Source organism: Perna viridis, chromosome 4, assembly GCF_037379345.1.
Source record: "Perna viridis isolate PV_CMFRI_1.1 ecotype Kerala chromosome 4, ASM3737934v1, whole genome shotgun sequence".
Taxonomy (NCBI): Eukaryota; Metazoa; Mollusca; class Bivalvia; order Mytilida; family Mytilidae; genus Perna; species Perna viridis.
Window position 1 is genome coordinate 1,401,769 of NC_142448.1, and position 12,481 is coordinate 1,414,249.

The 12,481-nt window shown below is 31.8% G+C and overlaps 1 protein-coding gene across 1 annotated transcript in view; it reads left to right on the forward strand.

Moving 5' to 3' along the window:
• The window catches only part of LOC148618388 (ubiquitin carboxyl-terminal hydrolase 39-like), a 38,129-nt gene extending 27,939 nt beyond the window's left edge, over window positions 1–10,190 (forward strand). The window contains exon 14 of the mRNA XM_088577268.1: window positions 9,179–10,190. Coding sequence (XP_088433394.1) covers window positions 9,179–9,256 — 78 coding nt within the window. The 3' untranslated portion in view covers window positions 9,257–10,190. The remainder of the gene's footprint in view (window positions 1–9,178) is intronic.
• Window positions 10,191–12,481: the final 2,291 nt, after the last annotated feature.

The following is a 12,481-nucleotide window of genomic DNA, read 5'->3' on the forward strand; positions in this document are numbered from 1 at the left end:
CAGTGTTATCGCTCATAGGCACTTGGTTTTGGTTCCATAATTTGAATACCAGTTGAATGATCTTTATGAAATTTAATACAAAAGTTTCGGAACCACAAAAAAGGTTTGAATGCCTAATTTCCAGAAAATACCTTGGGTAAAAGAAAATAGATTTCTTTTAAATTGTACTACAAGATGCCATACCACAAAAGGAAGGCTTGGATTTATAATTGGGGTTGAGACTTGACCTAGTTAAGAGGTAGGGGCCCAAAGGGGCCCAAAACAAACTTTTTCTAATATTTGGATGCCAACTTGAGTAAAAGTGAATGGATCACTCTGAAATTGTACCACAAGGTGCCATCCCCTGAAAGGAAGGTTGGGATTTATTTAGGAGGTTGACTGAAACCATTAAGGAATTAGTGGGATGGAAGGTTTCACTTCCATTCTCTTCTAATTCTTGTTCTGCATCAAAATGATATCTAATCACAATCAAAACTCTTACTCATAGCTGTATCATTTGAATGGTGTGTCCATACTTGCCCAAACTGTTCAGGGTTTGATCTTTGTAGTTGTATTAAGCTGCACCATGTGAAGTGTTCATTGTAGTTACACTGGTGTGAAAAGGAGAAACTAAAGTATGTGTAATCAAAAACTTATAGAACTACTGTCTTGAGACACAAAAAAAAATTTCTTCTTGCCTTCTCAAGATGTTTAAGGTTGTCTTGCATGCCATAGTCTCAAATTCTTGATTAAGAAATATATATTTTGGTAAGCCTTTTTCAACAATCATATTAATATTATCATTCCAACAATGACTGTGTCTGCAGTCTGGCCTCTGTATGTCTTGTTTCGTTTTCACCTTTAGTTTATTCTTGAGTTTATTGAGGCAACTCCTTTGCTATACCTGTGTATAATGATGTTTTGGGCAGCTACAGCCTGCCTTGTGGTATGAGGGTTTCCTCGTCGTTCATTGAGGACCAATTGATGGCCTTGCGCTGACATTTTCATCCTGGTGGGGTTGTTGTCTCTCTGACATATTCACCATATATATTCTGGTTATATAGAACTGTAAAAGATCTAAACATGAGTAACTAGAAATATGAATACACCTGTGTTGTAAGCTATATTTTCTTTGTTACTATGCATTTCTAATGTCCAGATATCATTGTTTTAGTAACTAGATAAAGGTCAATGTTCTTCTGTCCTTAATCCTTCAAAATGCCTCAAGAATTTTATAAAATTTATAAGAAGGTTTGGCATCATATGTTAATGTGTACTAAGAAATATAATTGTCGTAGGACTTGGAAGGGAGATAATTAAACTTATGTATGAAACATTTTAAAACCTTGTAAGGGAAACCCCACCTAAACCACTCAAGGGATCTTAATGAAATACTTTAGGTAGGTTAGGTATTATATGTAGGTTTCCATTAAGGAATATTATTATTTTCAGAAGGGGGATAATCAATGTGCAGGGTTTTACATTTAACTCTTTTTTAGTGGGAGGTATTCTCTTTGTGAATTTGCTCACAATATTTCTTGTTTTTGCTATAAAAAATTACAACATTATCAATACATGTAATTGATATTGTATGGCTTTACTTGGTTTTATAGATAACAAATTTGTTAAAACTGAAGTCTGTATCTGGGGATATCTAGAAAGCAATGCTCAGAATTCTTGTCCAATAAAAAAAGTTTTCAGAATTCCAAATAACATTGCATAATAGTTGCTTTGAGTAAATCCTCACAAGCTGCCATTAAAGCTTATCTAGAGTGTTGACATTTGACATATCTACATCAATAAGTGCCTGGATTTCTATATTTTCTATGATAATTTATATCTAATAATTTTGTTAAGTTGAATAGAAACAGGTTTTGAATACCCATTTTGTTCTGTTGTAATAAATACCTGATGGAAAGGTGAGAGGTCTAGCTGTCTATTGAATTAGCAGGAAATTGATTCAGGACCAAACTATCAATCTAAGTTATACATCCATTCATTCCTCAATTTATTATCCAATAAAATCATTTGAACCAGATGTTTTTCATGGAAACAGTATCTTGTAAAGAATTGATTTAGAAGTGGGAACATGATGCATTTTATTGATAATTTAATGCTACATCTATTCACAGATTTAAGGTATTAGATATAATGACTAGGTAATCCTAATTTTGTCACATTGGCTTTAGTCATATTTAGATTTTGGTGATAGTAAATAGTGCTATCTTCCATTTATGTCTATGGAAAATTAAAAGATATTTCAGTGAAAACAGTGCTTTAAATTCTCAAATATTAATTTTATAATTGTGATATCTGCCAATGTATTATGTTAGGTTTTTCTCAAATTTTCTAAACTGGTCAAAGCCTTTCAATGTAATAAAATAAACACAAGAACTTGCCTTAAAAGGGGTTTAATATAGTGATTAGATTGCCTGTCTGTCCATTTTTCTATCCATCACAATGTTGTATCCTCTTTAACAGCTGACTAGATTTTTATGAAACTTTCTGGAAATCCCATTCTTAGTCCAATCAATCTAGCAAAATTTTGCCCTTAATCTAAACAAATTCCATCAGAAGATACTTTAGTTCTTAGCCATAGCATTATGACCACAATAAGCACAGAAAAAAAACTAAATAGGACGTGAGGAAATCTCAAGATAAGCATTTCAAATTTCCTATGAAAATTACCATTGGAAAGGGGAGATAACTGTCGAAATGGCTGAATTAACAATAAAAGTTGATACAAAATCATAATTACACTTATCTTATAAATAAAATGTGGCGATAGTAGACATTTTTCCACTAGAGGATCATCAAAAACTTAAAAGAAGTTTTCAAATCTTATACAAAACAACAACATGGAAACTAAATAACAGTAGTAAACCATATGTCCATTTTGTAAGATAATGAAGTTTAAGAATTCCAGTTTTGATGAAAATGATGAAGTAAATATTCTACTTATTGTGATTAAAAGATTCTTTTAACGAAGGCAAAACTGCTGATAAATAGCATGCAGAAATAAACTATACATTTTTTAAAAATTCAGTTTGAAGTAATTGCCTGAAAATAAGCATTTTCTGTAATTGAAAATGTCAAAAAAATTTAAATATACCTATCCTAATTCAAAATACTATAGATCATGTGCAGGATATTATGTGAAAGAGTCAATATGGAAACAAAATTCCATCTAAATATCATATTTTATATGAAATTGATAAAAAAAGGAACAAAAATCTGTCCAAAAACATTATTTTTACAGAGGTATCTCCCCTTTCAAATGTGAATTTCCATAGGAAATTTGCAATGCATACTTTGAGGTTTCCCTATGTTATATTTTGTTCAGAATTTTTCTGTGTTTATTTGGCTCACAACGCTACATATTTTAATCAAAACATTTTCTGTTGCAATTTGTTCAAGTGTAAAACTCATTTGGACTGATCTATCTGTTTCTTGAAAACATTTTATACAATTGTTTTTGGTGCATCTTATTATGAACTTTTGTTTTGAAGAAGTTTAAGGATAATGTTTAAAAGTGAATGGGTGATACATACATGTTATTGGGATGCTGGGGGTATCTTTTTTGTTCTATAAAGTGAATGGGTGGTACATACATGTTATTGGGGTGCTGGGGGTATCTTATTTGTTCTATAAATTGAATGGGTTGTACATACGTGTTATTTAGGTGCTGGGGGTATCTTTTTTGTTCTATAAAGTGAATGGGTGGTACATACATGTTGGGGTGCCGGGGGTATTTTTTTTTTGTTCTATAAATTGAATGGGTGGTACATACATGTTATTGGGGTGCTGGCCGGGGGTATCTTTTTTTGTTCTGTGTCTACAAAGGAAAAATCAAAATGGAAAAGTCCGTCCACAGTTGGGAGATGTTGGTTATCAATGTGTCTTTGTGTTGGTCTTTGGCTATTTAGGCTATTGTTAAAGAATTGTCACAGTTCTATTACCATGTATATTATTACTGTTGTTGTTGAGGTCTTTCAGAGTTTACTTGTAGGTGTGTTTACACTTGTTGAAGACCTTTTAGTGTATCTCTTGGAAGTATTTACTACTAGTATTTTGTATTAAGGTTATAAGCTAGTGCATTTGTTGTATTTCACCATATCTGTTCGTTTTTCTATTACATAGTGGTTTTACATGGCAACTTAAAAATTCATCAATAATTTTTATGGAAAAGGGAAACGTCATGTGAAGATGTGCATGAAATAATTTTTGTATGATATCTTCAAAGGGAAACAATTATATTCCAGGGTTTTAATTGCCTTAAAGTTTAATTAACAATTCCTCGAAAACTGCCAAATTGATTTTAATAAAATTTTAACAGAAGGTTAGGCATCATATGTAGATATGCATGAAGGAAGATACATTAATTCTTGTTCTATGCCTGCCCCACATCCAATAATCACCGCACTGTGTAGTACCAAAAACACCTTGAACCTATATCTATGTATGGCAAGTGTACATTATGTAAATTTTGATCAAAAGTGGTCAAAATAAAGCTGGTAGTGTGTACTTTTAAATCACATTTTTACATTATATTTTAAATTATTGTTTACACATGTATTAAAATGATATACCTCTATGCTCTCAGTCAGCAGAAAAATGTGATTTTAAATATCAATTACAACAGTCAAATTTTTGAGGTTTTTTTTTATTAACATGCCACTGAGGTAATGATTTTTTAATTTGTAAAGCAATAGAAACATAAGAAGTGAGACAATAGAGGATCTCATTCAATATATGTGGTTTACATGATCCTCTTGATTTTGATGAATGTTGTATGAAGGTTAGACACCATATGTTGTACATGAATTAAAGTCACTCAAATAGGGGGGGGGTATCCAACCTAAGTCATTTACATGATTCAAGTCCTTGAAGCAGAGATGTTTTTCAAGCTTGCTCTCATTATTTCTAGTTGGTTTGAAGTTGTACTTTTATACAATTGTGATACTTCCATTAAGGCTGAATACTAAAATATGTCTTCTCGTGTATTTAACTGTATGGTATAGTGTCATACCAAAGAAAAAAGAAAACCTTAAAAAGCATAAAAATACTTGTAATCTGTAATTCATTTCACTATCTCATTCCTTTCTAATGTTTGTTCTGTACAAGGAGGTGTTTAAACTGTAATAATACATAATTCTACTCAACACCTCATTTTTCAGGACATATGTGACTTTGATAACATTTAAATATTATGGTGATTTTTGGTATAGTCACATAGCTACACACAACCAAAGCTTTAGATAATTAATATGTATGGTATTATTGTTGTAGACATTTTTGATGACATGCTTGCCATGAAAACTTCAAAAACCTTTTTTTTTTAATAACAGTATTTTCACTCAACAAGTAAACATTAAACATTTCTACTAGCACTAAAAGTCTGTGCTGGTACAGACAAAAGCTGTATCATGTATTTCTCTTTTTTGAGACAATAATAATCCTATTTTTTGCCCTGTGAGATTTTTTTTATATGAATGGCATATTATGGGTGAGATAAAACATGCATTATCTGTAACATCTCAAGAAAATATTTTATGACATTTTATAAATACGGGTACAAAGGAATAGTTGCTACTAAAACATTCTGAATTGGCACTTATTACTAAAAGATAGGGTGAAACGTAACATTAAGTAAGCTCTAAGTTCACTTTAAAAGTGATAAAAAAAATCCAACACTGCCAGAAATAGTTAAAACAGGAAAACTCAGACAAATTCTATTATGATTTCTTAGCAGAGCCTCTTTAGAGAACTTGCAGTCTTAACCTTGAATGTCTGATTTTGTCTTGTCTTGTCATTCCTGCAGTATTACATTTCTGACATCTTCATTTCCTTCTGTTATTTTAAAGTTGCAGTAGCTTGCATTTCAAGTTTCACAGGTACTTGTTAGACAACTCTGTGAACGAGGTCCACAGGTACTTGTTAGACAACTCTGTAAATGAGGTTCACAGGTACTCTTAGACAACTCTTTGAATGAGGTCCACAGGTATTTGTTAGATAACCATGTGAACGAGGTCCACAGGTACTTGTTAGACAAGTGTGTGAACGAGGTCCACAGATACTTGTTAGACAATGCTGTGAACAAGGTCCACAGGTACTTGTTAGACAACACTGTGAACGAGGTCCACAGGTTCTTGTTAGACAACTGTGTGAACGAGGTCCACAGATACTTGTTAGACAAGCGTGTGAACGAGGTCCACAGATACTTGTTAGACAACGCTGTGAACGAGGTCCACAGGTTCTTGTTAGACAACTGTGTGAATGAGGTCCACAGGTACTTGTTAGACAACGCTGTGAACGAGGTCCACAGGTTCTTGTTAGACAACTGTGTGAACGAGGTCCACAGGTACTTGTTAGACAACGCTGTGAACGAGGTCCACAGGTTCTTGTTAGACAACGCTATGAACGAGGTCCACAGGTTCTTGTTAGACAACTGTGTGAACAAGGTCCACAGGTACTTGTTGGACAACTGTGTGAATGAGGTCCGCATGTTTTTGTTAGACAACTGTGTGAATGAGGTTCACAGGTACTTGTTAGACAACGCTGTGAACAATCAGTTGGTTGAACTTAAATAAAATATTGGTACCATTGAGAAAAAACTGTTTTCACCAGTTTCTCAACTTTGTATGATTGAGGACAATGTGATAGATAACTATTTCTGTTCAGTCTTTTATTACATACTATACTTTATCAGTGATGTAAAAGTCATTAAGACAAGATGTTTTAGCTAAACATCAATATTTTAGAGTAACACAACAGACAGTAAGAACGATTGAAGTAGTAATGTTATTTATTTGTTCTTTCAAGAATCTTATCAAGGTATCTATTAAAGTTCACTACCCTGTGTGAATAAGAGGGGTCACAATAAATAGATTTGTTTCCTCACTCTTGACCCTATATCACATAATAGGCTAGGTAGGTAGGCTCCAAGTTCTTTTGTTTTGTTTTTTTTTTTACAATAGTAGATGGTCTATGATCCATGTGGAGTAATAATGTACAAAAAATAAAAAGAGGAATAGGAAATAAAACTTCTGGGTAGGGATCATTTTCAGTGGGTAGGTAGGGAGAGAAGAAGCTGTATGTATTTAGTTTTGGTCTTTCATTGTACAGCTGGCATCATATGAGTTACTACATCTAACAGCATATCCCCAGAGTCATGTGTTTTATCTAACAGCATATCTCCAAAGTCACATGTTTTATCTTAACAGCATATCCCTAAAGTCACATACTTTATTTTAAGAGCATATCCCCAAAGTCATGTGTTTTATCTTAACAGCATATCCCCAAAGTCACATGTTTTATCTAACAGCATATCCCCAAAGTCACGTGTTTTATCTTAACAGAATATTCCCAAAGTCACATGTTTTATCTTAACAGCATATCCCCGAAGTCACGTGTTTTATCTTAACAGCATATCCCCAAAATCATGTTTTATCTTAACAGCATATCCCCAAAGTCATGTGTTTTTTGTTTCTAGTAGCAAGCCTTAAGTAAGCCTTTGAGTGTTTCTAAATGTTTATCATATAGCAGATTATTTCTGACTTTGGGGAATGCTAAGTGATAAATTTAGTACTAAAGCCCTAAACATCCTAAAAATTTGGCATATTTTGCGGTTTAAGAAAGACTGCTGAAATATTCTAAAATTGGAACCCTATTAAAATAATTTGCTATAGAGTATCTGATTTCTCACATAAGGACTTCAGTTCTGTTTTTTTAGAATTGACTATTAATTGCCAAATCCCAGTAGATGAAAACAACATGATATAACATTGGTTATAAATATTTGATGTCTACATATTTCACTTTAAATGCAATCTGAAGTCTCCTGGGTTCTTTAATTTGATGCTGAACCTTTCATGGGTAGCCATCCATTCCTTGCTAGAGAGTTAGTTTAATTGATGAAAAAGCAATTAAATGTTTTTCTATGCTTGATTTAAAATGTTTTAAAATTGTTTAAAGATTTGTGAAATGTTTACATAATGATAAGTATTGATAGTTGAGTGAGCCTTATAGGAGTAATGCAAAGTAGTTTTCTTATTTAAATAGAAAAAAATGTCAGTATGAATTGGAGGCAGATTGTAATGGTTTTTGTGGTCATGTGTGAATTAAATTTTCCTTTTTTTTTTAATTTTGTGGGCTTAACTTCACTCTTATTGAAAATTTGCTGAAACATTGATATTAAGTAGTTAAATGGCTCTATTCTTAAAGTAATATATAAAGGACCTTTACTAATTCTTCCTGATTGAGGCGTGTTAGTCTTCTTTATATACTTACACTTATACTAAATATAACAAAAAAACTATAGAGTATTGATAATGTGAAACTTAGCAAGCAAATGTCGATACTTTTAAAAGATGTCTTTTAACCAATTATAATTAGTATATATTATTCATGAGTTGTACATTTGTCTATGAATCTAAATGTTTACAGTATACATAGGAGAACATTCAATAAAGATTTGTCGCAGCATATAAATCACTTCATTAAAACTTTATAATTCTTGGTCAAAGCATCATTAAAATCCACACAATGGCTGACTTGGATATATTTGTATGGAAGTGCTTTGGTACTAGCTTTGTATTGCAGTAATTTATCTTCAATTTTCAGAAAGCAAATAAAAATAGAAAACTTGTCCATAAAAATTTTAGACTGAGTTGGTTCTGAAGTAATAACAAGCTACATTATAAACAAGAATGTTAAATAGGAGTCATTGTGTGTGCCTACCTGTCTGTCTGTCTGTCTGTCTGTTCATCAGAACACAAATCCTTCAACTTAAAGATTAACACAGCTTACTTCTTAAACATTTTATTGATTTATGTTAAATGATATATGATGGTTGGGGAATAAATCTGCAGGAAGGAAGATGTATTTGTTAAATTTCTTTGTAGGGAAATCCAAGTGGGCCCCACCTACCCTATGCTCTAAAATTTTAGTTATTTTATAGAAAATCACTGCAATGCCCATTCTTAAGCTGTTATTAGTGCCTCGTCCCCTTTCAGAATTTCTGGATCTGCCACTGGCTTTCATGGAGAGAAATAGAAAGGTTTTATATGAAGTGGGATGTCTGTTTTGTTTAAAGTCTGTCCACAATATTACTAGCTATTTCTATTTTAACTATTTAGATATTATAATAATAACAGAAGTGGTAAGTTTTTCTACGTCCAATTTTATTTTTTCTCCACAGATATTTGAAGTTAGGAGAGATATACCTAATCCTACATATGGTGAAACAGTGGAGGAAAATGTACCAATGGAAAGTTGATAAATAATCAATGTGAAAATAACATGGACATAAATATTAACTAAAATAAAGACAAAATGTCTGAGAATATCAGTATCAGATAGTGACCTTTAACCTTGCTGTAGATAAGCAAATTCTCAACTCTGGTGGGAGTCTTAATGTGTGTACATGATACTGAAGAATTAGTGAACAATATTGACTGTACAGGAGATATATCAAACTGTGTAAAACTATGAAATACAGGTACATATATGCATACTCTCTGGTCAATAATGAGACATACTTGTAGAAGTAGCAACTTCATGTATATATTGGTATTTTAAACTGAAAAGTATTTCTACTGTATATGTTTTACTTTGTTGGAAAGATTTACATTGACAGAAAATCATTCTCTTTATTACAGAGTTAAAACTTCAATGTTTTGTTGTCTGGTGTAAAGTGTGCCATTGAACCAAGTCTTTTTTTCTATTGCTTAATGACACAAATATTACTTACAATTAAGACCATGCTCTTGTAGAAATGAGGTGAATCTTATAATTCAATCAATAAACCACCAACATAGACATTATTTGTTTGTTTTGCTATATTGCATCCCTTTTTCACATTTTTTAATCTACTTTTATTTTCCTATTTAGAATGAATCTTTCAAATGATGGCTTGTAAATGGAATTCTTAATCAAGAAAATAAGTATGTTAAAAATTATAATTAGAAAGGAAACATAATGATGCAGGCAACCTTTTGTTTTGTTAGTTTTTTTTTTTTTTTTTTGTTTCATGCAGAAACTTTAAAAGAACTTCATTTTTGTTGTTGTAATATTGTAAATGTTTGTGATTTTTAAAAATCATTTGTCACATTATCACGATATTTGGTACGTATGAAGTCAGTCAACAGTTGTAAATTCTGACAATACAATATTTATAATTAATTGAGATGTGAATAAAATGAGTAATATAGTATTGTTTTTATTTGTTAATTGGAAGAGGAGTTTTACTTAACAAGGTCAATATAAGGTTACAGTCAACACTTAAAAGTAAACATATCTAAAGGATACCATGAAAAGTCTTATCTTCTTACCAGGTAAACCCTAATAATACATTGAAAACTGCCTTGTTTTAATCTAATCATACCCATTACTTGCAAAGTGGTGTGTACATCTGTATAATGGCAATTGTGTCCTACCCTCCTTTACAAAGAGGGGTACCCGTCTCTTGTCTATTACTCCTCCTACACCATTGAATGGATAAAATGAAAATTTACATATAATATTTATTGAGTATGGAAGAAGTGCAACTAGAGTATTTCAAACTTCAGCATGATGAGATCTATCTGTGGTCAAATTTTGGTGAAAATCTGTTGACCCATGTTGGAGTTACTGCCCTTTTTGTTTTTTTTCTGCTGTTTTTGATGTTATTACTTTCAAAAATCTTCTCAAAAACTATTATACGGAATTCAATAAAAGATGTAATTTTTGTTTTATAGGGTATCCTTAATAAAATGTTCGTTTGGATTTTTGATCGGTTAAAATACATGGCCACCTTTACTAAAAATAGAAGATAGGGGTCATACAGTAGTTTTTTTTTTTTTTGCATATATCTCCAAAATCGTTAGGTTTGGCCAATATCTTTCAATTGCTGAAATATCTTTATCATAAGGCCTACAAAAGTCTTCAGTGATCAAAGTTGTCAGACGACTCCATGTAAGAGTTATTGCCCTTGAGAGGTGAGAAATATTACTCTTTTTTTTTTACAGTTTTCAGCCTATATCTTGAAAACTATGATAGATAGAATGAAACTTTCAATTGCTGAAATAATTCTAATTATAAGGCCTATAAAAGTAAGTTGTCAGACGACTCCATATAAGAGTTATTGCCCTTGAAAGGCAAAAAATTACGATTTTTGCAGTTTTCAGTCAATATCTTGAAAACTTTAATAGATAAAATGAAACTTTCAATTGATGAAATGATCCTCATTACTAGTCCTACCAAAGTCTTCATGTAGTCAAACTTCTTGTTAGCATAATTGCCCTTGAAAGACAAAAATTTAACCAGGTGAGTGATTCAGGCTCTTGGGAGCCTCTTGTTTGGATCCAAATTAATGTGTAGGTCAAAAGGTGCATGTTATCAATTGGGAAAATTTCAATTCCATGCTACTTTCAATGCAAGAACTCAGCTCAATGGAATTCCAATGGTCAGCAACAGAGTACCTGTACTTACCACTCCTTTTGAACACTTTATACAAATATCAGGAGGTAATAAAGCAGCTCTTTGTCTCATTGTATATTATATAGTCAGATCATAACTTCTGGCGTACGTAAAAACACATGGCAGGGATTGAATTTCAGAATTTTTCCACTAGCTAAATTTAGCAAGTACTGAAAATTTACACTCGTTAAATTTACGATTTATTGGTTATTTCTGAACTTTGTCTGTATGACATATAAAATTACACTAATAAATTTTAGCAAGTGAAAAAAAATTATTACCAGCAAAAATTGAATTTCAACTTGCATTTAGCAAGTATTTCCCCTTAGATTCGGTCACTGCATACACTAGATACATATATAATAGGAACCTTAAAGTATTGCCCTAAGCTACAGACACATCTAGAAACTCAATTCCCATGGGTATTTTAGTAGTTCGACAACATTGGAACTGAAATCATGTATATATGTTAAAAGTTCAATGTTTTTAATGAGTTTACGTGGTACTTGGTTGTATTTGTTAATAATGTTTGTGAAAGTTTGACATAAATACAGTTATAGATAATTTTCAGTATTTTAGTATCTTGGTAGTCTCTGTTTTCGTAACTGTGCTTGAAGGTGCCTATAGTTTGTGAAGTACCACAAATATGTGCACGCTTACATGGCCATTCCATATTTTCCAAAGTATACATAATGGCAGATACAGAAATCAGCTCTGTCAAAATTAAACTTCAAATGCTCAGAGTCTTATAACAATAATTTGTTAATTTAATCAATGGTAATAGCACTGGTATTATCCTGTACTAATTAGAGAACTGTAATAATCAACATGACATAACGACAACGTTAGAACTCTCCTACAGCACGAATTTATATTATTTGTGTTTGCAGAAAATATTGAATTATTGCGTTTTACTACCAATCAATTAAACTGGCTCACATTATTTCCTCGTCGCAACAATATTTCCGATATTTTGACTGAATACTTGTGTAAAAGTTGAATAGTTTCTCCATTGAATTCCATTTAAGCTGTTTGGATAATATTT